Source organism: Lutjanus erythropterus, chromosome 18, assembly GCF_056507025.1.
Source record: "Lutjanus erythropterus isolate fLutEry1 chromosome 18, fLutEry1.hap2, whole genome shotgun sequence".
In the NCBI taxonomy this organism is placed as follows: Eukaryota; Metazoa; Chordata; class Actinopteri; order Lutjaniformes; family Lutjanidae; genus Lutjanus; species Lutjanus erythropterus.
In genome coordinates, this window is record NC_139334.1 from 1,417,102 (window position 1) to 1,442,985 (window position 25,884).

General features: G+C 41.6%; 2 protein-coding genes across 3 annotated transcripts; one reads left to right on the top strand and one right to left on the bottom strand.

The window, feature by feature from the left end:
- Positions 1–324: 324 nt before the first annotated feature.
- On the bottom strand, positions 325–13,898 carry slc4a1ap (solute carrier family 4 member 1 adaptor protein). The gene is made up of 14 exons (XM_084742235.1): positions 13,037–13,898; positions 11,054–11,267; positions 10,753–10,881; positions 10,602–10,662; positions 10,356–10,495; positions 9,272–9,432; positions 7,269–7,338; positions 6,973–7,162; positions 5,755–5,851; positions 5,410–5,668; positions 4,814–4,915; positions 3,267–3,352; positions 3,012–3,081; positions 325–1,390 (listed from the first exon to the last, which is right to left on the bottom strand). Exons 1-14 carry the CDS (start codon positions 13,871–13,873, stop codon positions 1,341–1,343), a joined length of 2,466 nt encoding a protein of 821 aa, XP_084598361.1. The 5' UTR covers positions 13,874–13,898; the 3' UTR covers positions 325–1,340.
- Positions 13,899–14,038: 140 nt separating this feature from the next.
- On the top strand, positions 14,039–19,690 carry supt7l (SPT7 like, STAGA complex subunit gamma). 2 transcript variants are annotated; one of them, XM_084742233.1, is made up of 5 exons: positions 14,039–14,199; positions 15,819–16,288; positions 16,509–16,833; positions 18,992–19,229; positions 19,344–19,690. In XM_084742233.1, the coding sequence occupies exons 2-5, from the start codon at positions 15,852–15,854 to the stop codon at positions 19,640–19,642; spliced, it is 1,299 nt and encodes a 432-aa protein (XP_084598359.1). In that variant the 5' UTR covers positions 14,039–14,199; positions 15,819–15,851; the 3' UTR covers positions 19,643–19,690. The 2 variants fall into 2 exon arrangements, with proteins under 2 accessions (XP_084598359.1, XP_084598360.1); XM_084742234.1 differs by lacking the exon at positions 14,039–14,199 and adding an exon at positions 15,307–15,595.
- The last annotated feature ends 6,194 nt before the right edge of the window (positions 19,691–25,884 follow it).

A 25,884-nucleotide genomic window follows, 5' to 3' on the forward strand; every position in this document is an offset into this window, starting at 1 on the left:
CAGGTGGAAGGACAGAGGACTCTTCTCATGTGTTTGTTGGGGTGGGGTGGGGGGGGATGCTTTCCATCACTGATTAGTGGGTCGCAGCACAGAACATCACAGCAAAAGATCTCCAGCCAAGACCACGAGCCTCTTTGTGCCAGATCATACCCTGAGAAACGCTCTTTGTGTGCGAGAGAGAAGCATGAAAGAAACTCTGACGTCAAAACCAGGGGCTGGGCGTGAAGACGGCCCCGAACTCCCGAGGACAGACGGCTGGAAAATAAGAGGGGAGAGCAAATGGAAGAGGGTATATAAAAAAAAAAGCTTAGAGCAACTCAGGAGTTCTGTACAGACAATTTTATTATACATTTATATAACAAAATACAGTTGACTTTGTGTTTTTGAGAAAAGACGACAGGAAAGAGGGTGGAAAGTGTGGCGGTAAACCAACAGAACAGCACTGAGTGGGATTTCACAGAGTGAGGAATCCTGCTCTAGGCAAACACACACCAGTCGCGGACTCGCTCATAAAGACAATCTTGTTAAAAAGAGAACTTTGAGAAGGTTGGGCTGAGTGTGTGTGTGTGTGTGTGTGCGTCTGCGACTACACCGACACACACACACTCCATTTAGCTTGAGTCATTATCAGCTTGCGTTTCATCCAGTAAGCCATCCAAGTGTCCAGATGGTCAGAAAAGCTGCTTCAATGCTCTCCCTCTTTCTCCCTTCTTGCTACACACACTCCTTTGGAAGAAAAAAAATAAAAAAATAAAAAGGTTATGCCAGCGATCGACTGGAGCCAAATTAGGGGAGGGGGGGGTTACAGATTGGATGTCAGGTGGATTTAATGATGAGGAGGAGCAGCCAAAGAGAAGAAACTCAGATCAGTTAGCGCTCCCGCTCGCTCCCTTTCTGTTTTCTGCTTGGATGATATAGAATTCAAATAAAAGGACAAAATTCAAGTGCTACCCGTCTCTATTATCGTCCCGGGTGAGAAGTGCCAGCGGGCTGACTGCCCAGTGCCTCCTCTGAGGAGGTGTGTGGGAGGGGGGCGATTCCCTAAAGCTCACCAGTTTATTTAATGTGAATTGGAATGGTTTGCTTTTTTGTTTATGACAGTCTGAGAATGCAAATATCCCCAGAAGATAAATAAAAAGGTGCAGCAGTGTAGTTCTCTTTGCCTGCTCTGTTACAGGCTCCTATGTTTCCAGGCTGAACTGCACAACACACACACACACTCACACACCAGGGGGGGGGGGGGGGGGGGGGGTTGGCTGGAGCGGGTTAATGGTCACAGGGCTTTGTGGTGCAGGTATTATCTGCAGTATAAAAAGCTGCTGGAGTGGAGACGCATGAACTCAGTAGCCGTACTTGTCGTTCAGGGCTGTGCGACCGTCTCCAGTCTGACCTGTGAGTGAAGAACAGACAGATTTAGAACTTAAAAAGGATCCACGGATAAAAATGAGGCTGTCAAAAGTATTTTTACTTTGATGACTGGGAGTAAAGTACAGGTCTTGTAAGTATGCAGACCATAAAGTAGAAGATTTCATTTTTTTTCTGCCACTTTTTTAGTTTTTATGGAGAATTTGGGAGTTAAATTTTTCTCTGTTTCATCAACTAAATCATATGTCCATTCTGTAGTCTTTGTTGTCGTTTGAGTCCTGAATAACGTCCATGTCCCCCACTTTTCTGCCAGTTTTATTTCAGATTTTGTGACTCTAGACCAGCGTTTCCCAACCCTGGTCCTCAGAGCACACTGTCCTGCATGTTTTAGGTGTTTCTCTGCTCCAACACACCTGATTCAAATGATCAGCTCGTCATCAAGCCTCTGCAGAAGCCTGATAACAACCTGATCATTTGAATCAGGTGTGTTGGAGCAGAGAAACATCTAAAACATGCAGGACCAGGGCTGGGAAACACTGCTCTAGACACACATCGTGGTATGGAGTACAAACATAAAACAAAGCAACAACACAATGACTAACAACCACAACAGATATAAGTTTAAACATAGACAGATGACTAACAGAATTTGGGCAGGTGCTTCCTTCTTTACTCGACAACGATTGGATTTTTACATTCAAACAAAACATGATACTCATCCACCTACAGACTCTCTGGGACTCCTTCAGGGTTCAGCTTTTAGGAGGAAAATTCAAACACTTTCAAGGTACCTAAACCAAAGATTTCCAGATTCTCTAAGCCTTTATCAATACATCTAAAGTATTACTATAATTACAATGCAAATTCCTTGGTGCTATTTATTGTTTCATAGCTTCACACCTTTCTGAACCTCAAGCAAAGTCCAGCCGCCTACGACAGCTCCTAACAAATACCATGACCTGGATGGCTGAGAATCCTCCCTGACATTTCACCACAGAATGAAGTTAGACTGCATTCATGTTTGAAAACAGCAACTAAAAACGTAAACGCTTAGTGACAAATATGACAACAGGATTATTTCTGTTCACATATTTGGTTCATGAGCAATTGTGTGGATGAATTATGCTGAAAACCAAGCATTTCTCGAGGAGTGCATTCAAATTCAAGCTTAAAAACATTTTCCCAAACGCAGTGACTTTTTTGCAACTGTCAACCCAATCAGTCCCACAAAGACGTAGTGTAATTAGCTCTGACCCTGAATCTGAGCTCGGCCTGGCAGTTTATTTTCATTCAGGCTTATCTTATCATTTTTAAGTGACTTTGATCTGCATTCCTGACTGAACAATGAAAATGTCGCTGTAATTTTGGCCTCACAAATGGACCATGAAAGCCTGTTTACTTCCTCTAATCATGCCCCCCCCCTTCATTCCTGTGATAACAGGCCCATCAGTGTCAACAAGTCATCCTACAGATCTACTCGCTGCTACATAGACTGTGTTAGGAACTGTGTTCAGGCAAAGTTCTGAAGATTTAGACAAAGAACTTATGAACAAAAAGCAACAGGTTTAAGGTTAAACTGCTTGCTTAATCAGCTTGAGGACTCGATCAACTGGTCAGTAATAGTAAGATGAGGTCAGGTGTTTTACCTGCAGGAGGCATCCACACACAGTAATCAGGATCGTCCTCTGGATACTGTCCTGAGAGCTGCACTGGAGGCTGTGGAGACCGATCAGGAGGAAATTCAACGTGGTCACACTTTTTTACATCTGATGTTTGTTCTTTTGTGTGTGTGTGTGTGTGTGTGTGTGTGTGTGTGTGTGTGTGTGTGTGTGTGTGTGTGTGTGTGTGTGTGTGTGTGTGTGTGTGTGTGTGTGTGTGTGTGTGTGTGTGTGAGGGCCTACCCTGCTGGGGCCCATCACCTTCTTCTTCACATGCTTTTTGGGGCCGGGCTCTGCTGCTGGCTCTCTGTCGCTTTCCGCTTTGGACTCTATTGAGACGCAGGTTCAGTATATTAGAGACTAATTAATTGATTTATTTGGTCAGGAAGGTCCCTACATCTCCTGATTAAGACGACAGCACATGCAGTTAAACATACAACTTTCAAATGTAACAAAACATGAAAGCAGCACAAGAGAAATGGTGAAGGAAGAGAAGCACACAGGTCAGACCAGACAAATCCGTATCACAGTCCACCTCAAGTCAAGGATGATGTAAAACATGTTTCTTTCAGGACAGTTTGTAAAAGAACTTTATTCTAATTTATTAAAAATTATTCAATGTGGACCTGCAATGATTAAATGATTATTAAATAAACTGTCAATTATTTTGATTATTGATTAATTGGTTTGATTGTTTTTTAAAGGGAAAAAAAAATCTAAATTCTCCAAATCCACCTTCTTAAATATGAATATTTCCTGTTTTCTGAACATTTTTCACCATTTGACTGATTTTACAGACCAAACCCACGGGACATTTAAAAGAATCTGGCTAGTAGATGTAGTGTTACAGGTGCTGATCTGAGAGGATAGAAGTAGGGCTGTCCCAGACCAAGATTTTCTTTACTCGACTCAGCATCACGTGCTGCACGCTCTGGGACATTTATGTTGTGAATTAAGGATACTTAACTAAACCAAAGAGTTTTGGGAGAGTGGAAAGACAAACCAAGGACCAGGATAGCTGAAACACCGGATATGACTGTGTCATCAGCTTTGTGAACTTGTGAGGCTGAGATGGCAGTAAAAGGGAACAGTTAGAAGTTTCCTTTTGCGATATGTCGCCCTGTAGGCCTGTCGCTGGAACCAAAGACTGAACCAGCAGGAATAAAAGAACTGTAATGGGTGTCTGTGATATTGGTTCTACCCTTGATTACACTCTGATTCACTTCTAGAAGATCAGTCAGATTGGTTGGTGTAATAAAACCTGGAGAGGATTTGACTAACTTCCAGAGGGACATTTAGATTTGCATTTATTACTGAAAGATAATAGTCACATTCAGGTTTTTAAAAATTAATTTTGTACTTGTCTGTTCTGTATAAAGTCCCATCATAAAGTTTTCAAAGTCTCCAGGAAACAACACAAACATCTGAGCTGCAACCTGCACACTAAAAATGCCAGATTAGCGCCTGGGACGCTAACTGTACAAATGTAAACAAGCTAACAGCTGTGATGTAGTCATTTTAATTGCAGATGTCTGATCTAACCGTTTAAAACACTGACGCTACACAAAACCACAAACAAACTAAAAGAACGAGGCAGCGATGGATCAACCACTAAATGTTCTGAGAGTTAAAATACCTGTTTTTAATGAAGGAGTCTGGTGGCAAAGGTAAAGTGGTGAAAATATTCTTAATATAGCGTTTATAGCGCCTGTGGTGCACCACCAACACCAACACACAATAACCAGTACTGGAAAGAGCACAGACTGACATGGAGACAATAAAAGACCGACCTGGACTGGACGGGACCACGGCCTTGTTGCTCCTGCGCTGAGGAACCTGCTCCACTGCCTCAGCAGACTCTTCACCTCTCCTCTGTGTGTGGCTGCTTTCCTCTAATATGAATATACAAACAAAAATATAAGTTTGCTTATTATGTACGTTTAAAATTCAGGAGCATTCCATTTATAGTCAGTGACTTGGTTTGTAAAAACTGTAGCGTTTTCAGTCTGACAGCAGATGTGAGTCACAGGGACTGATACAAACTGACTGCTGCACCGAAAATGTAAAACTTTTCTGGATAACTTTACCAACAAAAATACATGTAGAAAAAGAATACACTAAAAATACTAAATAAAATAAAAATAACGAGACTGTGATTGTATTTTCTTTACATAACTTTACCTATAAATGATACACAGACAGCAGCTTTTAGTTTATATAACAGATCTACTGCCACCCAGTGGTATAAGAAAATCATATTAAAACTTCTTTACATATTAAGAAGAATTCTGAAAACTTCAATACAGAGGTCATATTTTTTTCCTGTTATTGATTCTTAATGTCTTGATAAAAACTTTCCTCCAGTTCTTCAGTTCAGTCTCTTTACCTTCTGGCTCTGGTGACTGTGCCGGTTTCCGTCTCCGCTGCCCTGAAGAAGAGCTCCCCTGAGACGTGGCTGCAGTGGACTCTTCACAGTCGACATTCATCTCTGTAATAGCTGCACAGTCTTTATCATCATTATCCTCATTTTTCTCTGTCGCTGCCTCCTCTTCTTCTTCCTCTTCCTCCTCCTCCTCTCCGTCAGGTGGAAGAGTTTTCATGTTGAAGAGCTCCGCAGGCAAGTTGGGGCGCTTAGGAGGCAACTTCTACAAAATACAGATAAGAAATGGAATGTTTTCAGAGGCATGAAGGAGTCAGATGAGTTAATAAAAAAAAGAGAAACAGCACGTACCCCGATGGTACCAGTCTTCAGCTTGAATTTGCTTCCTCCCTTCATGGCTCCAAACAGCGGTAAGGTCTTTTTAGGCTTCTCTGGCTCTGAACTTCTACTATCACACCGACACACATCACAAAGTGTAGACACTGGGCTTAACAGATGTTGCAAAAAAATATTTTAAAAAGTTTCAATGCAGAGAATGTTTCAAAGAAGCTATAAAACACCATCGTGTACTTAAAGGGATAGTTCAAATTATCAGCTGAATGAGGAACTTCTCCAGAGTCAGTGGGGTTGAGACCAAACGCTCAAGGTATGATAATCCCATGACAAAAGCACTATGTATTTTGATATTAATAAAGAAAACTGACAATTTGAAAAAAATGTACTTTATTAAAAAATGAATGATGAGTTTTCCTTTTAACTTCAAGTGCTTCTGCTTTCCTCCATTAATAAAACAGACGATTCACACGCCCCCACAGTTTGGAGAAGCAGCAGGAGCATCAGCGTAGGAAGCTAAACAACGTACTGCTGTGAACAGGGTCAGCAGCCAAACGTCTTTTAGTCACCTTACAGAAAGCCCGCCTAAAATAAACAAATCAGTATCAGTTGAAGTTTTCAGCACTCTACCTTGCCACCAGACATCCTTTTATGATGGGAAGTCGCCATTACATGAGCTAAATATTGCTCCGTCCAAGCACAACAAACTCCTTTGGCAAAAGCAGTAATTTTACCCCACATAACACAGGAGTTGCTTGTCTAATACTGCCTTGATTTGTTAGTTAGTTTGTGTTGTTGTGTGACTTTGGTCTGGTCTGTGCTGGCTTTGCACAGAGCGATACTTTGCAGATATAACAGCGGTTTCTAATCAGGAAAGGCTAACTGATCACAAGATAAAGCGCTGAAACACTGTAAAAATAGCACTGACATTTTTAAAGTGGTCATTTTTAAGGCAACTAAATACATTTTGCTGCTGACGCTGTCCACAGCAGTAAAGTTCTTGACTTCCTACAGCGGTGTTCCTGCTGCTTTTCCAAACTGGGGGTGTGACAACGGCCATCTACCACAGGTAATACACTGATTATGGGTAAGTGCCTCAAATAATCCCACTTACAATAATCAAAACTATCGCTTTAACATAATCTGTATGGAAATATGCTGATATTTAAGGATTTTGGGTTTCCATGACATTCAAGAACAATCTGTATGAAACCCTGAATGTACACTGTGTCTAACCTCGGCAGCAGTGAGGGCATCTGGGCGGGCCGCGTCAGCTCGACCAGCTTGCGGAGCCTCTGAGCGTCTTTGCGTAAATCGGCTACGTGCACGTGAAGCTTCCTGCGCTCCACGCCGTCCATCGCCGCCTCGCTTCGCACCGCGGTCATGAAGGCGTCCAGCGGGTCCTCAGTGGAGGAGCCGGAGGAGTCTGAGAGGAGGAGTGATGAAACAGAGTAACATGAAGAGAACATGCATCTGTAGGTAGTGTGGCATCTGTGTAGAGAACAGTGAACACCCGGGCGATCATGACTCACCTCCTCTGTCAGCACTGAGCTTTTTCTGAGTCTCTGCCAGCTCCTTCTCCACCGCTGACAGTTTGGCCACCTACATGAAAATCAAACACATGAATGCTATCACAGAAACATACAGGAGGCTCAGCACTATAGTGCAGTTTACATAAATACACCTTACAGTACAGAACTGTCTCTAAAGCCAAGTGAAGCTGATTCTTGTATTATTTTCAGCACGCAGGTCAACTCTACTCACCTTACAGAGAGCGTCTCAACACACGTCTAAAGCGTGTTAACATTGTTTTGACAGAGAAGAGACACAAGCACCTTGTATGTGGTTTACGAGACTGTGGTTTCACGGTGCAGTGTTCTAGTGGATGCACGCCAATGTCGGTTTTTGGGCAAGTCACCACTTTGGACCAGACTGAAACACCTCATCATTTACTGGTGGATTGCCGTGTAATTTGGTACAGACCTCCATCGTCTCCGGAGGGGGAATTCTTTTTGGTTTGGTGAAACCCTGGTGTTTCCACCAGCACCACCATCATTGTTATGTGGTTCACATTTGTGGTTTTGAGTGGAATGTCTCAAAAACTACTGAACAGATTGCCATGAAATCTTCTGCAGACATTAATGTCCCCCTCGGGATGAACTGTAATAACTTTGACGATCACTTAAGTTTCCATGTAGTGCCATCATCAGGCCAAATGTTTCATTTGTCTGTTTTTTATTAATCATTTTGAGCCATAATTATTTTTTTTATATATAAAAATGTTCAAATTCTATGATTTCAGCTTCTCAAATGTACATATTTCTGGTTTCTTCAGTCTTCTACAGACGTCATCTTGCGCTTTTGAAAACAGTGACCAACATTTTTCACCATTTTTTGACATTTTATGGCCCAAACAAATAATCGATTCATTGAGAACATAATCATCAGATTATTGATGTATTTTGGGTTTAGTGCTAATCTGCAAATGTTAACATGCTAACAGGCCAAACTAAGATGGTGAGAATGGGAAACTTTACCCCTGTTACAGGCCTCAGAACCAGTTGCGTGGATGTAGACAGTAACACTTGCTCATCTTTAGATGTCAGGCTTTATTAACTGAGCCAACTTTGTGAATTTTCAGAACAATCACATGAAGCTAGAGAATCACGCCAGAGTCTCGTTTCATTTTAAAGTGCGCACTGTGCTGGACTTCCCTTTAAAATTAGCCTTTTAAATGCTACATTGATTGTCACCAACCAGTCATATGGTAACTTAGGAGGCAATCTGGCTCTTGTGTGCTCTGATTAATTTGGCAAGCAGCTACCAGTCACTATTTTGTTTTCATGACTCCTGGCATTTGTTCCTGTTGTTGTTCTTTCCCACTGTTTTGAAAAAGGGAAAGAAGGGGAGTAAAAAGTGAAGCAGCTTAAAAGAGACATATTTTCTTTGTAAAATAGCGGGTGGTGGATGTATTATATGTTAATGTCGAGAGCGGTTCACATGGAATATTCTTCGACCAGTCTACCCTGACATGTAAGCAAAGAAACTTTACGTGTGAAATTGAGAATGGAATTTGGTGTGGTGGTAGAATGAGAATGTTTAACGGGGCAAGTTGCCATGTAATCAGCTTTTGCTTTACTAATTATGCTAGAAATGAATTAGTACGAGTGTTAAAATATTGGGACTGGACCTTTTAACTTTCACTTTCATTCAGAGAGAACTGGAACTCACAGTTAGTATAAGACAAAAAGGAGAAAGATGTCTTTGAAATAATGAATATACACAACTTTGTTGGTGAAGAAAACTGTTCAATGACAAATAACATAAAATATGACTCCTTTCTTTCATTCTTTCTTCAGGTCCAAATGTTTTATAATGTTAAATTTCTCCCCCCAAGCAGTCAACCCAGGAGAAACACTGCTGGCTGAACACATAAGGCAACAGTGAATATTCATAAGGTGATGATTAAAGATGTACTGAATCAGGAAAGAGTGATTTTCCGCCGTCACGTGTATAAACGGTAGCAGATTTTTACCAGTGATTCGTAGGTCTCCGGCCGCTCCTCAATCTTTCCCGCCTTTTTCATCCTCTCCTGCCTCTTCTTCTCCACGGTGCCGGTTCGATCCAGGAAGGTGTCGTCATCGCTGTCGTAGTAGTCGTCATCCTCCCAGTTCTTCTTCTTGCGCTTACGTGACACTAGAAATAACATATATTAGATGAAAAACTATCATTTTAACACAAGTACAAGCTGTGAGGTTTCCAGATGGTTGTTCACAATTCTACTTTCAGACATTCCCTCTTAAGTTCAACTGCTATATCGATTGGCAGATATACTGGTCTGGACATGTCAGCGTTTACCGATATGAAAACCTGTTTACAGAAAACAATGCTTGTGGTCCTTTAGATTTAGCTGTCGGGGCTAACTTTATGAGGTCAAGAGGAGCACTGTCACAGATATAAATACTGAGAAGCTGCTTCTTTTTTTACAACCTGCCTCTAACTGACTGACAGTATTAAAATACTCAGCGACTGACAGATACTGAAATGAAATTATGTTTATTTAGATATTTATTGTATTTTTCAGTGATCTTTTCTACAGTTGGTTGGTATAGAATGTGTTCATTATTTAACATGTTAAATCTATATATATATATATATATATATATATATATATATATATATATATATATATATATATATATATATATATATATATATATATATATATACATATATATATACACACACACACACACACACACACACACATATATGTAACATTATTTAATAAAGTTGTTTGTTTAAGACAGGGGTCAGTAACCTGCAGCAAACCCCTCCCCAAAATTCAAGTCTCCAAGGAAAATAAGAGAATTTAACATTTGTGGCTGATTTTTTCTTCTTTTTGGCTCTTTTGAGAGCAAATGTTGCAGACCCCTGGTTTAAGATATCAGCTTTCCTTTGTGTGGTCATATTGGTGCAAAATCAGTGCACAATCTACATAGAAAAAGTCTATATTTATTCCAGCTCAAAAATCCCCATACTGGCCTCCGGTACATTTTTCCGTTCTAAAGTCAGTATCGATCTAAAAACTCCCGTATCACTTGGGTTCTAATTCCAACCTGCTTCCTGGCGCAGCAGCCCTCTGGCCTCCAGCATTCGACAGGCCTCCAGGCAGCACTGGATGGCTGCTTCTTTCTTCTTCCCTGTGTGGGTCACCTCGGCAACCAGCTGCCGGCCCAAGGCGTCGTCCACTGGAAGCCTGACAGAAACATCAACATAAATCAGTGTGACTCTGTCCACATGAGGCAAAGAAAATATATTTTGTAAACTTTACAATGATAAACGAGGGGTTTCACATCGCTTACTTTATTCTGCAGAGCCAGCTGCCGTGACTTTTATCTTCATACTCAAACTCCAGCTCTTCTCCTAAGACAAATAATGACAAAGTTAAACAAACACAAGAAGCACAAGAGCAGAAGAGGCAGACATCTGTGGATTAACAAGAAGTCTTCTCACCTTCCCTGTCGTAGAAGCCCTGCAAAGCCTTCTTCGGGTCTTTCAGGTAGGCAGCTTCCTGGTCCTCGTGGAACTCTGTTGAAAAAGGGTTTTCCTCGTTCTCGTCTTCCTCTGGAGCGGCCTCCTCAGCTGCGGGGGGATTTGCGACAGATGGAATGTAAAGAAAGGAGAGAACAGAGGGATTAATGTGCTTCTTCAGTTACTCGTCTTCAGGGAGAGTTGACACCAACACGGCAATATGTCAACACAGACGACACCTAACATGTTGTGGCTTAATCCTACAAGCAGCAGACAGGCTCACCCATTCCCCACGAACAGCCCGAGTCCTCGTTTGACAGTTTGCTCTGGCCCTTGTTGCTTTCGCCTTCCTCCTTCTCCTCATCGTCGTCGTCATTGTCATCATCAGAACCGTCTCCCATCATCCTCCTCTCCAGCTCCGCCTTCTGTTTTCGGGCTCTCTCCCTCAGCTCTGTCACCGTCAGCTCAGACTCCTCTTCCTCGTCAAACTCTGGACCCTGTGGGAGGAGGACGGGGGAAAGTTTTACTGCTAAACATCCACTAATTGTGTTTTTCTTGAGCAGGGTGTTCAGAGATTAAAAAGATTATTCCACCAATTTATTGTTGCACAGTTTCTACAAAAAGATAAAAATCCATCCCATGCATTCTTCTTTCTTCTCAAAACCTGCTGTCTACATTACCCATGATGCAACTTAACCACCAAGTTCAGTCAAACATTCAACAACAGCTCCCTCTGGAGCACCGTTTTCTGACATTTTAAAACAAACAACTGTTACTTGATTAACTGAGGAAATAATCGACCGATTAATCGACTACAAATATAATCCGTAGTTGCAGCCATATTCATATGATATAGAACTATAAAAGATGTCAGGCACAATCCTAAATATGGAGCTAAAATTAATCAGTCAGGTTAAAGTTTACTGAAATAACATGATAAAGAACATGAACACTGTTTCTTTGCATGTTACTGTTTCGGCTCTCCTGTAACACTGACAGTGAACTTGAGAGTGAGAACAGCTCTGTCATATTTTGGACTATGGTGTTTACTCAATGAGCATCCTTTGTTTTCCTTGTTTCCCTGTCAAAAATCTGTCACTCAAATCCTTTACACATCATTCTGTTGTCTCAATACATCTTCATAGTTTTGCTGGCATTAGAGGTTTCTTATTGTTCCCAAATAAATCAGACTGATAAGCTTTATTAACAACCGGCATGCTTACTTATCATAGCAGAAAAAAAGCACACAGGGGACAAATGACATTATTATTGACTCCATCTCAGCAGTTACTGCCGTGCAGAGCACAAATTAATAATGTTCTTAGTTAGACCTGTGCGTGACAAGTCAAGTTTAGGTTTTGCGCCACATTCTTGTGCAATGCCTCTGTGCCCCACCAGGGGGAGCCACCTCCCAGTTTGAATACAAACACTGGTTTGGTCTGGTCAGGCCCCTGGTAATGTTTGCAATTTTTTGTTTTGTTTCACAAAGACTCCAAGAGGAAAACTTTCAGTCAACACTGAAAACACTGACAATGACTTCAATGATAAAAAATATCTGTCACAGTTAGGACAAACTTTGTTTATACAGACTAAAGAAGCAGCCATGTAGGCCCTCAAATACAGTAAGGTTTTCAAAATGAGCAGCCTCTCAGTGTAATCAGATGTGCTGCTGTCTGCTGGTTATATTAAACTGTTTTCAATTGCCAATCTTTTGCACCATGTTGTGCTTCTGGGCAGTTACACAAGAAATTATTACTTTCATTATGGACAAGTCAATGTTTTTTATGACGTGATTAATAAGTTTAAAAGAGGCTATCACAATAAAATGTTTAATTTCAGTTTAAATTTTCCTACAGCCTTGATATGCTGTTCACTTACACACACACACAGTTACACCACACACACTGTGTGCATGATAACGTGGCCCCAAGATAAAGCTCTACAGTTAAGAGTCAGGAGAAAAACATGGTGTAAATGACATCTTTCAAGACAACTTGGCATACTGGGGCTTTAGGAGACTTGGGTTACACCAGACGAGCAGTATGGAGGCATTTTATATATTTTTTTTTTTACATTTGTCTGCAATGCTTCTTTTTCTGTGAAACTCCAGTGTCATGTTGACTAAAAACCTAAACCTGACCTTCAGTTGGCAGGAGGATGAGTAGATAACGACTGAATTTTCAGTTTTGGGTGAACTATCCCTTTCATATACTGTATCCACAGTGTATTTAGTGCTGGTAAAAGAGGGATCCACATCATGATTTACCTGCAGGATAAAAAGCCTCGTGCTCCCTCCAAACTTTAGGACATGTCCCACACGCAGTCTGATGTAGGTCTTGGGGGGAATCTTGTTCTTGTTCACCACAGTGCCGTGTGTGCTGCCCAGGTCATGGACGTAGAAGCCTGCCTCCTCTCCCACAGACTCCCCCTCTCCGGCCTGTGTCCGGTACTGGATCACTGCGTGGTACCTGGAGATGGACGGGTGCTCCAGAGAGACGTCACACACAGGTAAACGTCCAACCACGAAGTAACTTCTCTGTGCGAGGGGCACCGTGTCCACTATGGTGCCGTTTTTCAGGATTTCCAGAGAATAGGGGATATCTGGAGCCTTGCCACCCCAGGGCGGCTCTGTATATGGGAGAGGGGGGAATTTACCAGGCGGGGGCCCTTTAGCAGGGAGCACCCTGGGTTTACCTTCTGGTTTTGTTTTGACAGGAGCCACATTCTTGTCTTTACTGCCTTTTTTGTCATCGTCTTTGCCCTTTTCGGTGGTTTTGTTTTCATTTACACTGCCCGACAAATGAGAACCCTCTCTAGCAGTGTCAACAGCTTCAGGTTTGTTACTTTCTGTCACAGTTCTTGTTTCGCTCGCTGGTGGTTTGGACGGAACAGCGACGCTGCTGCGTTTAGCGCTGAGAGAAGGTGCCGCGAAAAGAGCCGGTTTCTTAAAAGTGTCGTCTGTTTCTGCTTCTGTTTCAGGTGCATCTTTCTTTTCGGGGTCACTTCCATTCTCCGTGGCCGAGCACTCGTCCGTTTCCATCGCAGGATTCATTTCTTCATCCGTATTTTTCACGCACACGTCTGACGGCGGGGAGGCGGCCATGATGTTTTGGTGTGACCGTCAATTCTGCCCGGGTTTTCTAAGGCTTTATTAAACTCACACAAACTGCTTATAATAAAATATGACCAATAGAAAATAATTTAAAAACATTTTACACACGTGTACACGATATTTTAAGATAATTTATAATTTAATCACGGTCGAAACGAATACTTTTAAAATGGCGGAACTATGTAGTTTAGGTGTTCACCCGAGGTTTTTTGCGACAAGGACAAGAAAGCGCAGCTACTTCCTGTGTAACTTCCTTCAGAGATACAAACGTTATGGATTCCAACTATTAACAGACGTTTCATCCATCTCTGTGTAATGTGAGTCAAAGATGATTTTTTTTTACTTCTAGATATTTTAGCATCTAGCTAAAAATGCATGCTACGCAATTTGCTAGCTTACCTGTAGCTTCTCCGTTGCTTCTCCATGAATGAAGTGTCTGATTATCTGTTCTGTCTTGTCTGATCCTGCAGCACCAAACTCCAGTCAGACACCTGACAGTCTGTGTTGTCTTGTTATTCGGCAAATAGGCTCTGGAGTCCAGGTTTTACACGTTTGTCTACGCGAATCAGTGCCATTTACCCCACAGTTCGACATGCATCAACAATCCATCATTGCCTTTCTGATACTTTTAAACCATTAAAATCGTATTACTTGATTTCTACTGTGTTATATTATAGTGCATATGTCGGCATACATAAAGGCAGTGCAGTGCAGTCATAATTGCTTATGTTTTCTTTATAACATGTTAGTGGTTGACAGGATGTATGCCGATATAATCACATGACCAGTCCATGGTTGTAGCGAGTGTGGACTGTCTGTGAGTTGTGCACACTTGCCAGTAGAACCGCACAGTTAATAGCAATATTATCAAAAATTCATTATCGCAGAAGTAGAAACGTCACAGTTTTTGAAAAGGGAAAATGTGTGAGAAAACAGCATTATAATGAGGTAATGTAGTGCTACAGAGATATCCTGGCCTTAAAACCTTGTTCCTTTGTTTGGTGCAAAATCCAACAATGTCACAGTATCACAATTTTATTTATTTATTTATTTTCAGTAAAAATGAAGATTGTTATGCAAAAATGATCATTCCTATAAATCATATTGCATAACCTATTGTAATCACAATTTCAGTTAAAATACCATATTGTGCAGCCCATTGTATCATATTGCACTTGCCACCATACAGCTGGTAATACATTTTGCAATTACTGACTAATATTTGGTCTGATTTTTCCCTTATACTGTATCTCCAAAAACCTAACCTTTTAAATTAGCCAAAGAAGGTTGTAAACTTCAGTAGTCAGTACTACTCAATTTTCCTTTAAAAATCTGATGCTGTTTTTTATGGATGCATGATAATATCGACATGTCGTCGGTATCAGCTGATAAAGGCCTCATAGTGAAATATCAGTATTGGCCCAAAATACACATTTCTGCCAGTATGACCGGCCGATAAGATGATGCCTTATTTATTTGCATGTGACATGAGTGTGTCTGCGGTGTGGAGGTTTTTGTAAGTGTCTGAAACAGATAGCAAAGTTGCTGATTCCAATGATTACTCAGGATTGGTCATGTGAGGAGAAGCCAAATTACATTCTTTTAAATCTATACATTTAATTGCTCATCTTAGGAGTCATTGAACAAAGAGAAACGACACCAGTGGAAAAAAAAACTGTCAGCAGTTTTCCTATTTTGGCCATCACAATATGGGTAGGTGTAATAATATGTTAATTCCGCTTCAAGAGAGGCTGGTTTTCTCTGCAATTGGGTCTAAAAAATATGTGCATATATTGATGTTGGTAGTGGAAAATATTGGCAAAAAAGTCACACACCAGATATTGGAAAAAAATCCCATCCCTGTTGTTTATACCCACTTCATCTTTGATTGTGATGATCATTCCAACTTCTCTCCACCTTTTCATTTTTCACTCAGTACGAGTCCAGCTTGTGTCTTTGACAACTCATCATGATGCGTTACTGGGGAGAGATCCCCGGCCCAGCTGGGGCTCCTCCCAGTCGCAGCTCCTTCGACTTGCTCCAGCGCGAGTTTCGCTCAGTGGAGATGCAGGACCCTCCCCTGCACCAGCCCTCGGCCCAGCGTCCCCGACCCACCACAATGCTGGACATCCCCTCTGAGCCCTGCAGTCTCACAATCCACACGGTGCAGCTGTGTCAGCACGCCCGCCGTCTCCGTGGTCTGTTGGCAGCGGCCCAAGCCCAGGCTCAGGGTCAGAGCTCAGCATCCTCTGAGGGCGGCAGCAGGCTGGAGGAGGCTGATACCAACCTGCCCCTGCGTCCTCCCACCCCACCTGTCATGCCAGATGACCTCCTACCTGTGGACAGCAAAGCCCCGCGGCAGCCCTTCCAGCTCCGCCACAGTGACCCTGAAAGTGACTTCTATAAGTGAGTTAATTTAGATGCTGCACTCCTTCCCTTGCGATTAAATCTGTTCCATATCCAGTCAAGCATCTAAATTGTAGGCTTATCAGTCATTCAAAGTGTAGATATTATGATTATATGTTTTTTTACATATCCTTCAACATTTCACAGATGTAATCAAAGTCATTTTAGCAAACAGTCATCATTTATCTCCTCTTATCTCCTCTGGTTCTTCCATCCTCAGGGGTAAAGGCGAGCCTGTCACAGAGCTGAGTTGGCCGTCCTGCAGGCAGCTCCTTTATCAGTCAGTTGCCACCGTCTTGGCTCACGCCGGCTTCGAGTCGGCCCAGGAGAGCGTGTTGGAGACCCTGACAGATCTGGTCCATGAGCATTACTTGCGCCTCACCCGCCTGCTACGGGTGGCGGTGGACCGGGAGGCTCGGCTCGGAGCCAGTCCCTTCCCGGATGTGATGGAGCAAGTGTTCCACGAGGTGGGAATTGGCAGCGTGCTGGCCCTGCAGCGCTTCTGGCAAGTGCGGATCAAGGACTATCACAGCTACATGCTGCAGGTGAGGATGGAGTGGATCATAACTACTCTTAGTGATGTGCTATTTGACAATATTTACTGTAAAATGATATCAAGCTATCAATAATCTAAGATTTTGGCATACAGCTCATACCATAGTTGAAGTACTGTTACATTACTGAACTATTACTCAAGTACAAATAAAACTAATGATGTTAAAAAATACTGAAGTAAAAGTAAAATCTACGCAGAGTATTAGTTATTTTTTAAGCATTGATGTTTAATGCATCATCAAAAACAGCATTCAATTGCAAGCGGCTTCTGTTTTTCCAAATATTCAGTCTAAATTACTCCCAACTCCTGCACTGCTCTGCTCAGAGGTCACAGTTACCTTTCAACGGTGAAATTTGAAATTCCCATTCTGGACTGGAATAACAGTTTTGTATGTCAGATTAACATTAATCAGAGTTCAAATAAATGCAGACTTTTCACTGAATAATTAAGTGTCTGTTTACAAGTCATAAGAATTCATTAATAATCTAGTAGAACAGTGTTCCTCAACCCTGGTCCTCAGAGCTCACTGTCCTGCATGGTTTAGATGTTTCCCTGCTCCAACACACCTGATTCACATGATCAGCTCGTCATCAAGCCTCTGCAGAAGCCTGACAACAACCTGATCATTTGAATCAGGTGTGTTGGAGCAGGGAAACATCTAAACCATGCAGGACAGTGAGCTCTGAGGACCAGGGTTGGGGAACACTGTAGTAGAAGAAGTAGATGTTTATAACTTTTAGATTTTGGCACTGGGACAAGCAGCCACTTCAGTCATCATCCAGAGGGTGTTATTTCAGAGCAGTGGGCTTTTGTTTTCTGGTTTTACTTTACATTGACAGACAACTGACAGTTACAAACGGCTGATCAATTTACAGTGGGGGACTCATCCTTCCATCATCGTCGCTTGTTATTGTCAGTTTTCGAGGTTGTGCACATCCTGCGCTCCCACGGAGCTCCTGCAGCCTGCCAGTCTCTGCCACGTCTGGGGAGGAGGGGACTGGGGGAAACAACAACTGGATTGACACATATAAAATAGGTTGTAGGATTACAACCTACTTAATACACAGTCTGTGGCTCCAGCTCACGATCTGGACTGCAGTACTTATTTTTGCACGTGCAGCCTATTGCTTCTTAAAGTACAAGTAAAATTGCTAACTCAAAAAATACTCATAAAAGTACGAGTACCCTAAAATGGCATAATTACAGTAATTTGAGTGGTTGAAACTTCAGAAAATTAATACTCAACAATTTTAATGATCAGTTCATTGTTTAAGTAATTAATCAAGCAAACAAAAAACAAAAAACAAACAATCTGTAGTCTCACTTTTCCCTAACTGGGCTACATGTAACCCCAGGGGTATATGAAGTGATACACAAAAAAATAAGTGAGTTAGTTGCAATATATAAGAGTGGGCGGGGTTTGTAGCTGGACGTTGAACATCTGAAGGAGTATGGGACTGTAAAAAGTTTTATAAACACTGTTTTAGTCCAATCTTTCTCAAAAAGAGGATTTACTACAATATTATGAATTGAATATCTTTGGGTTGGTTCCACAAAACAGGAAAGATAAATACCTCCAGTCTACCACCTTCACTAACCAGTTTCCTTGAAGATGCCATGACAAGCTCTGGAAAAATATGTTGGTGATATTTCACTGTATTTCGACATTTTGAAGGCTAAAACATTAATTGGAAAACCAGTCAGCAGATGAAAAGATAATGAAAATAACTCAGTTTGGCACAGAGATGGGGAAGCGTTTGAAAGAAAAATGTTTTTCAGTGCGAGTGCCGTGCCATCATCACCACAGCAATACTGAGTCATCTCAGAAAGCTTAAAGAACTGTGTACAAAGTGAGAACAATGAAAGCGTATGGCAACATGAGTGCAAGCTGCTTGGACGTGAGACAGAAACCAAACTGAGAGATTCACTGTCTTCAGTGCCAGCATAACTTCTAAAGACACTCAAGTGATGAGCTGTTCCTTTGTGTCGAAATTACAGAGCGTTGTTTTCACAGTGTGGTGGATCATGAGCATTTTATATTATATATAACATATCATGATTGTTATTAAATTATAATATTAGATCAAGATGGCTCAGTTTAACTTTTAACAATGAAATGGGGCTAATAAAAGATTTTGCTCCTCCAGGTGAGTAAGGATCTCTCGGAGGAGTATGAGCGACTGGTGAATCCGGAGAAGGCTCTGGAGGACTCCAAACCCCCGAGGATTAAGGAGGAGCCCATGACTGACATCTCCTTCCCTGTTAGCGAGGAGCCCGAGGCTGACCTGGCCTCTGGGGACCAAGCTCTGCCCATGGGGGTCCTCGGGGCCCACGGTGAGCGGCTTGCTTCAGGCCTGGATGGTGACCATTCTCCTCACGCCTCAGGTGAGACCAGCATTCTTGCTCAAACGGAAAATCTGTATTCATCTCCGAGTTTTCTACAGAGTGGGTTAAAGTGTTCAGGCTCCCTATACTAAACCTTCTCTCCTCTCTTATAAGGAGGGGGTGCGGCCAACAACTCACCGCTGTGGCCGCAGGTGAAGATGGAGCCGCAGGATGGCGAGGACGGCCAGGCCGCCGGCCATCACCACCACCACCACCATCACCACAGCGTCCTAGGCGGAGACGTGTTCGAGGAAGGGGGGCCCATGTCCACCATGAGCGAGTCAGGAGGAGCCATGGCGCCCTCTCCTGGGGGCGTGGCGTCAGACGGCAGCTACGCTTCGCACTCGCCCGACTCCCTGATGGGGGCCTCGCCCGTCTTCAACCAGAGACCCAAGAAACGGGCGAAGAAGTGAGGTGAAAAATACGGCGGCAAAACACAGCAGCTGTTTAGTGTAGTGCTGAGATCACAGCCGCTACATAGACGGACTGAACGAACTGAACTGAGGTTGAACAAATTATATTTTGTAGTTTTGCAATTATTTGTTTGTATAAGTCAAGTTTCTCTCAAGATGTTTCCATTAAATATACAAACCTAATTCCAAAAAAATTGCAATTTGTTTTCCCTATATTCAACTGAGAACAAGACAAAGACAAGATATGTAACGTTCAAACTAATAAACTTTATTGTTTTTTTGTAAACATACACTCATTCTGAATTTGATGTCTGCAGCATGGTCCAAAAAAGTTGGGACAGGAGCAACAAAAGATTGGGTATTAAAGGGACACAAGCATGTATGGGGTGAGATTCAACACTTAGTGAAAAACTGTTTTGGCCTGATGACGTGCCGGAGCCATGGTCCCCCAACAATATAAAAGCCCCATGAATCATCACATAAATGACACCGTCTCCTCGCTCCCGTCACCCTCCCTACCAGACAGTTACTAACCTACCTTCATGACTCTCCAGATCAGCCCAGCAGTTCACTTTGACTCACTTCAGTTCCAACAACCTGACACAGAAGAAAAATAACATCCTTTCTTTGTCCTTGGTCTCTGGTGGCTCAAACATATCTGGACATGTCCATTAAACCTCACAGACAGAGCATCCATGACAGGTATGAGTGTGGTGCCATGTGTGCAACAGTTTTGTTGACCCTGCTGTGAACCCCAAAGAGTGAAGTTGTGGTGAAGAATAAGTACACAAAGAGAAGTTGTAGCAGTTTATTACAAAGAAAAGAGGGTTACAGACTGATGGCGGTGGTGTTTTTTATTTGTTTTTGGATTAATTTGCCGAGGCATTCAACTAGCTAGTTTACACCTGCCAGGACTGATTGGACAGCGGCTCGCTGCGGTCTACAGCTGCTCTCTGTGCATTTATTTCAGTTTTACATGGACTTACATGGAATTTTACGGACAGTTTCCAAAGTCTCTGCAGTCATTAGTGGATGATGTTGAGGACAGCGAGTCTCTCGCCGATGATGACGACACGTCCAAAAAAAAAGGTAAGCATCAGCAAACACCATGGAAATCATGGACAATGTCCTCTGAACTAAAGTGGAAAAGGACCATTCAGATTGTTACCAGCGTCTGTGATGGTATGGGGGTTAGTGCCCATGGCATCATGGGTAACTGGTCACATCTGTGAAGGCCCTATTAATGCTGAAAGGTGCATACAGGTTTTGGAGGGACATATGCTGCCGTCCAGACAATGTGGATGGCGGCATGTGTACAATCATACAGCATACAACAGCATGGCTCTGTAGTACAAGAGTTCAGGTCCTCAACTGACCTGCCTGCAGTCCAGACCTGTCTCCCTTTGAAAACGTGTGCTGCATTATGAAGCACAAAATAGGAAACAGAAACAGAAACCCTGGACAGCAGAGCACTTGAAGTCGTATGTCAAGTAAAATGACAGAAAACCTCCTCAGTTCCCAAACACTTACTGAGTTCTGTCGAAAGAAAATACCATGTAACACAGTGGTAAACATGCTCTTGTCCTAACTTCTTTAGAACATGTTGCAGGCATCAAATTCAGTACAAGTATATATATATATATATATATATATATATATATGGTATAAATATAGGCCAAAAAGTTTTTTGCAGATTCTGTGTTTATTCACGTTTTGCGCAACATCCCAATTTTTCTGGAATTGTGTTTGTATATCACTGGAGTTTATTGTCAAAGGAATAAACAGCTTTTGAAGTATCACTTCATCATTTGAGTTATTAAATGTTTCCCAGAAAAGATAGGAGGGTTACAATTACCCTAATCAACTGAAGAACAGGAAAAACTAAGCAAATCATTTAGTTAAACAGCTTAATAATTCAGTAGAATGGTTTGTTTTCCCGAGCTATTAAGCCTCTTTCTCCTCACACACCAATTACCGCCTGTGCCATTCATTACGATTAAAAGATGCTCCACCAAAAAGGAAAATATTTTTTTTTTTTTTTTTTTTTTTTGCCTCATGAACACGCCGTTGCTTATTATGATGTATTTTCAACTCCTCATTTCCCTTCCGCCGTACACTTTACATGTGGCCCGATACAGCGGAACGATCCACTTGGAGGAGCACGCGCACACACTTCACACACACCTGTCAACCTGAACCCGCTCTGCTAAATTAGCATCTGTTTCAGTAATGAGGCAAAGCTGTGAATGCAACACCAGAGGCAATTATGGCTTGGTTGTCTGCATCATGAAGGCGACATCAATCCAGCCTTAATGGCAAATTAATTATGGCATGCATAATTTTGCATGCTGAATGAGCAGGCCTGTTTGAATACATGTGATTTTCTTTTGTGGAGGGCTCTTTCATTCTCACAGTCGGGCAGGTAATTGTCTGTGCCTATGGAAAGCGCTGATGGGTCATATGTATTGATTTTCAATTAGCTGCATTGATAGTAGATTTATGTTTTCTGCGCCGCACCTCAAAGAATGTGTCTGATTTGCTGCGCCGTGTGACCCAGGTGGGAGTTTGAGCAGCTGGAAAACAAAATCAGTATTCCAGACTTCTGATTGAAAAGGCTCCTCTCTTGTCGATGCTAATAACTGTAATGTCACCTGGATCTAAGAGGAGTCTGCAGTCACAGCACAAAACTAAATCTTGTGCCAGATGGCAACGATTGACTCACAATACTGTGCCTTTAAAGTGAAACTTAACTCACTGCATAATTTTTAGAAGTTCTGAAAGGTGTGCAAGAAGCTGAGCAGGGGACGTCTGTAGTGGGCTGCCCACCTTTGATTAGGTGTTAACATTAGTTTTTTAATATCAATTTCATGACATAGATCATGTCTAAATGGTTGACTCTGTTGGCCTTGCAAGGTTTGGGGTTGATTTAAAACAGCAGATTGTGTGTTAAGTCATTTTCAACCCATGAAATGCAGATTTTTAAACATGCAAAGAAATGCCAATACAGTATTAACATCAGCATTAATGTGTTAATCACATCATTTAGTTTATAGCTAAAAACTTGCACTTAACCATTTCTTTTCAACGAGTCAAACAAAACAATCGCCATCTTCTTCCAAAATGAATATTTTTTCTGCACTGGTGCCAATACGTTTTTTGGACAGTGATTTTTTTCTGAGGTATCACAAGCCAAAAACCCCCCACTGGTCACATCTTCAATAATGATTTTTTTTTATAGGCTTATCGTGTTTCTTTTCCGGTTCAGTGAAGGGTTGACAGTGATTACTGATTAAATTAATATGCATCACTGCTCCTTTTAAATTGAGGTCCAGTATTTTTTTAATCAAACATCTGACACACAGTCTATTAAATAGGTGGAAATTGGACTAACTTTAAAATGTGCCACTATTATCATTATTCTTTATGTGTCTATATTTCAGGATTATGATTGAATAAAATATTTTACTATTTGTGAGACAAGTTTTTGACATGTATTTTAGGTAAATTAAGTGTTATTGAATCATAAAAAACAAACAAAAATGATTCATTAGATTAATCATTGAAAAAATCATCAAGCCCTAAATTATACATCATTAAATTAATGAGAGGCTGTAAATTTACAGTTATATTATAATTTGAAATGTAGTCAAACTGTCACATCCTGAGGTTCCTTGAAGGTCATGTTTTCCTTGTTTTCAGTTTTTGTCAGTTTTCCTGTTTTGGTACTCACCCTTGTCTCTCGTTTCAGGCACTTTACTTCCTGCCCCTGTGTGTTTCCCTCCTGTGTGATTGCCTGCCCCACCCTGATTGGTTTCACCTGTCCCTCATTACCCCTCCTCCCTTGTGCCACCCTTTGTCTGTGCCAGTTCGTCTCTTTGTTTGTGAGTGAGTTGTAGCTCTACAGTTTTCTAGAGCAGCGTTTCCCAGCCCTGGTCCTCAGAGGACACTGTCCTGCATGTTTTAGATGTTTCTCTGCTCCAACACACCTGATTCAAATGATCAGGTTGTTATCAGGCTTCTGCAGAGGCTTGATGACGAGCTGATCATTTGAATCAGGTGTGTTGGAGCAGAGAAACATCTAAAACATGCAGGGCAGTGTGCTTTGACCAGGACCAGGGTTGGGAAACGCTGTTCTAGAGATCTCCTACTTTTGGACCAGTTCTTGCTTTTTTGTTCCTGTTTTTGCCTGCTCTCTTTTTTCATTAAAAACCCTGTGATTGAGTCCTGCATCTGAGTCCTCCTTTGTTGGCCTGGTGTGATACAAACAGGATAATGTCAACATAATCTTGAAGTGTAATTTATTTTTCAAACTCAAAGTGTCTTCAAACTAATGAACTGTACAGCCATTAGTGAAAAACTTTGCTTTGGTTAATAGCAGACTAACTGCACATGACTCCTACGACAGGTCTGGATCACTCGTAAATTGCGTTTGTATATGAAAGAAAATGAAAAATACAAGGAAAATTGGTGAATGTGACAAGTTCTGCTAAATCACATATACACACTACTTAAAGGGGTAGTTCACCCAAAAATGAAAAGCCAGTCATGATCTGCTCACTCTGATATTGATTGGAGGTCGGGTTTAGTTTGTTAGTCCACAAAACACTGCTGGAGTTTCACAGGAAAACAGCGATGCAGAATCTCCCAAACAATGGAGGTGAATGGTGACCAGTTTTCAAATGTAAAAAAGAACTGAAAAAACATAAAATGCCTCCATACTACTTATCTGGTGTAGTCCAAGTCGTTTGCACACCGTCACATATTCAGGCTAAAAACATGGTGTAAATAACATTTTTTGTTTAGTCAACTTGGCATGTTGGGGCTTTAGGACACTTGTATTACACCCGACAAGCAGTAGGCAACCATTTTATTTTTTTTATTCTGCTGTTTTTTGTTTTTGTTTTCTTCTTTTCACATCTGAAAACTGATCACCATTCACATATATTCATATGTGAATGGTCATATTATCATATTTGGGAGATTCTGCAGCACGATTTTCCTGTGAAACTCCAGCAGTGTTTTGGACTAAAAAAATAAACCTGATCTTCAGTTAGTATGAGGGTGAGTAGATAATGACTGAATTTTCATTTCTGGGTGAACTATCCCTTTAAGAACAAATTTGTTCGTATGAGTGGCTCTTGCATTACGCCCATCGTGTTAAATTCTTCTTTGCCACTTGCTTGACTGAGCAAGTGAGTTGCTAAATTTACTACCATGACATGGCATTTTACTTGCCCCAGGCAATCCTTATTGTCCAACCCTGAGCTGGCAACCATATTTGTCAGATATTAATACATGTAATGAAGTAAAAAGTACAATATTTCCCTGTAAATTCTGTATCTGAGTAAATGTACCTTGTTTGACCGGTGTTGTCAAACTCTTTTACGCCACAAGGAACGTACACTCAGTATAATATATCAGTAGTGGACCCTTTCATGGCTGTATCTACGAAACATCTGTCTTATATCTAACCTATAACATTCAAGTTAATAACGCTGTGTTGTGCAACTTTGATGACTCCAAACTCACTTCAAAATGCACCCAAGATATTAACACTGTTAAGCTAAACAGGTGGCATTGCTTAAATAGCTTCAACACAAGTTGACCATTTAAATAGAAATGGGAAACTCTTGGAAAGTAAATCTATAGCCTGAAAAATAGAAAGGTTTTTAATGGTCACTATTGTGACCGGTGGGATTAAATGGTTATTAACTCACAGGCTTATTATATTTGTGCCGGGGCAATGTGACCCCTCAGTTTGTCAACAGCTGCCGAGTTGCTTTGCGCTGGGGAGAAAAGGTGTAATTACAAAAATGTCAAGATGTTTTTTGAGCAGAGGTCTCTGAGAAGGCCAGAGCGCACCGCGAACCCGAGAAAGGACCCAACAAATGATTAATTACTTCACTACGTGCAAAGTCATTAATTTAGCATGAAATTTAATCTCTCCAGCCGAGTTGTGAGTTTGTGAGCGGAATGAGGAATACGTTTCATTTTTGCACAATGAGCTGGGATGGTCCTCCAGGGCGCTCATTTGTCTGTTTTTGAACAAATCACATGTAAAGTGGAGAGGAGACACTGAGCCTGAAGCAATGATAGGGATTCTCTGAATTCTATTTATTGTAATCACGCAAGAGATACTGTAAATCTGCAGTGGAGACAAATAATGAATTATGAGACAAGATGATCTTATCAACAGAAAGATGAATTGCCAGACATATGGGATGTGACAGGTACAAAGGGTC

Coding starts and splice junctions, on each gene's coding strand:
- slc4a1ap (XM_084742235.1), bottom strand. CDS start 13,873: ATGGCCGCCTCCCCGCCGTCAGACGTGTGCGTGAAAAATACGGATGAA. Junction 10,496..10,601: donor AGCTGGCTCTGCAGAATAAA/GTAAGCGATGTG, acceptor TGTTTCTGTCAG/GCTTCCAGTGGACGACGCCT. Junction 1,391..3,011: donor TGTGTGGATGCCTCCTGCAG/GTAAAACACCTG, acceptor CTTCACTCACAG/GTCAGACTGGAGACGGTCGC.
- supt7l (XM_084742233.1), top strand. CDS start 15,852: ATGATGCGTTACTGGGGAGAGATCCCCGGCCCAGCTGGGGCTCCTCCC. Junction 16,289..16,508: donor CCTGAAAGTGACTTCTATAA/GTGAGTTAATTT, acceptor TTCCATCCTCAG/GGGTAAAGGCGAGCCTGTCA. Junction 16,834..18,991: donor ATCACAGCTACATGCTGCAG/GTGAGGATGGAG, acceptor TTGCTCCTCCAG/GTGAGTAAGGATCTCTCGGA.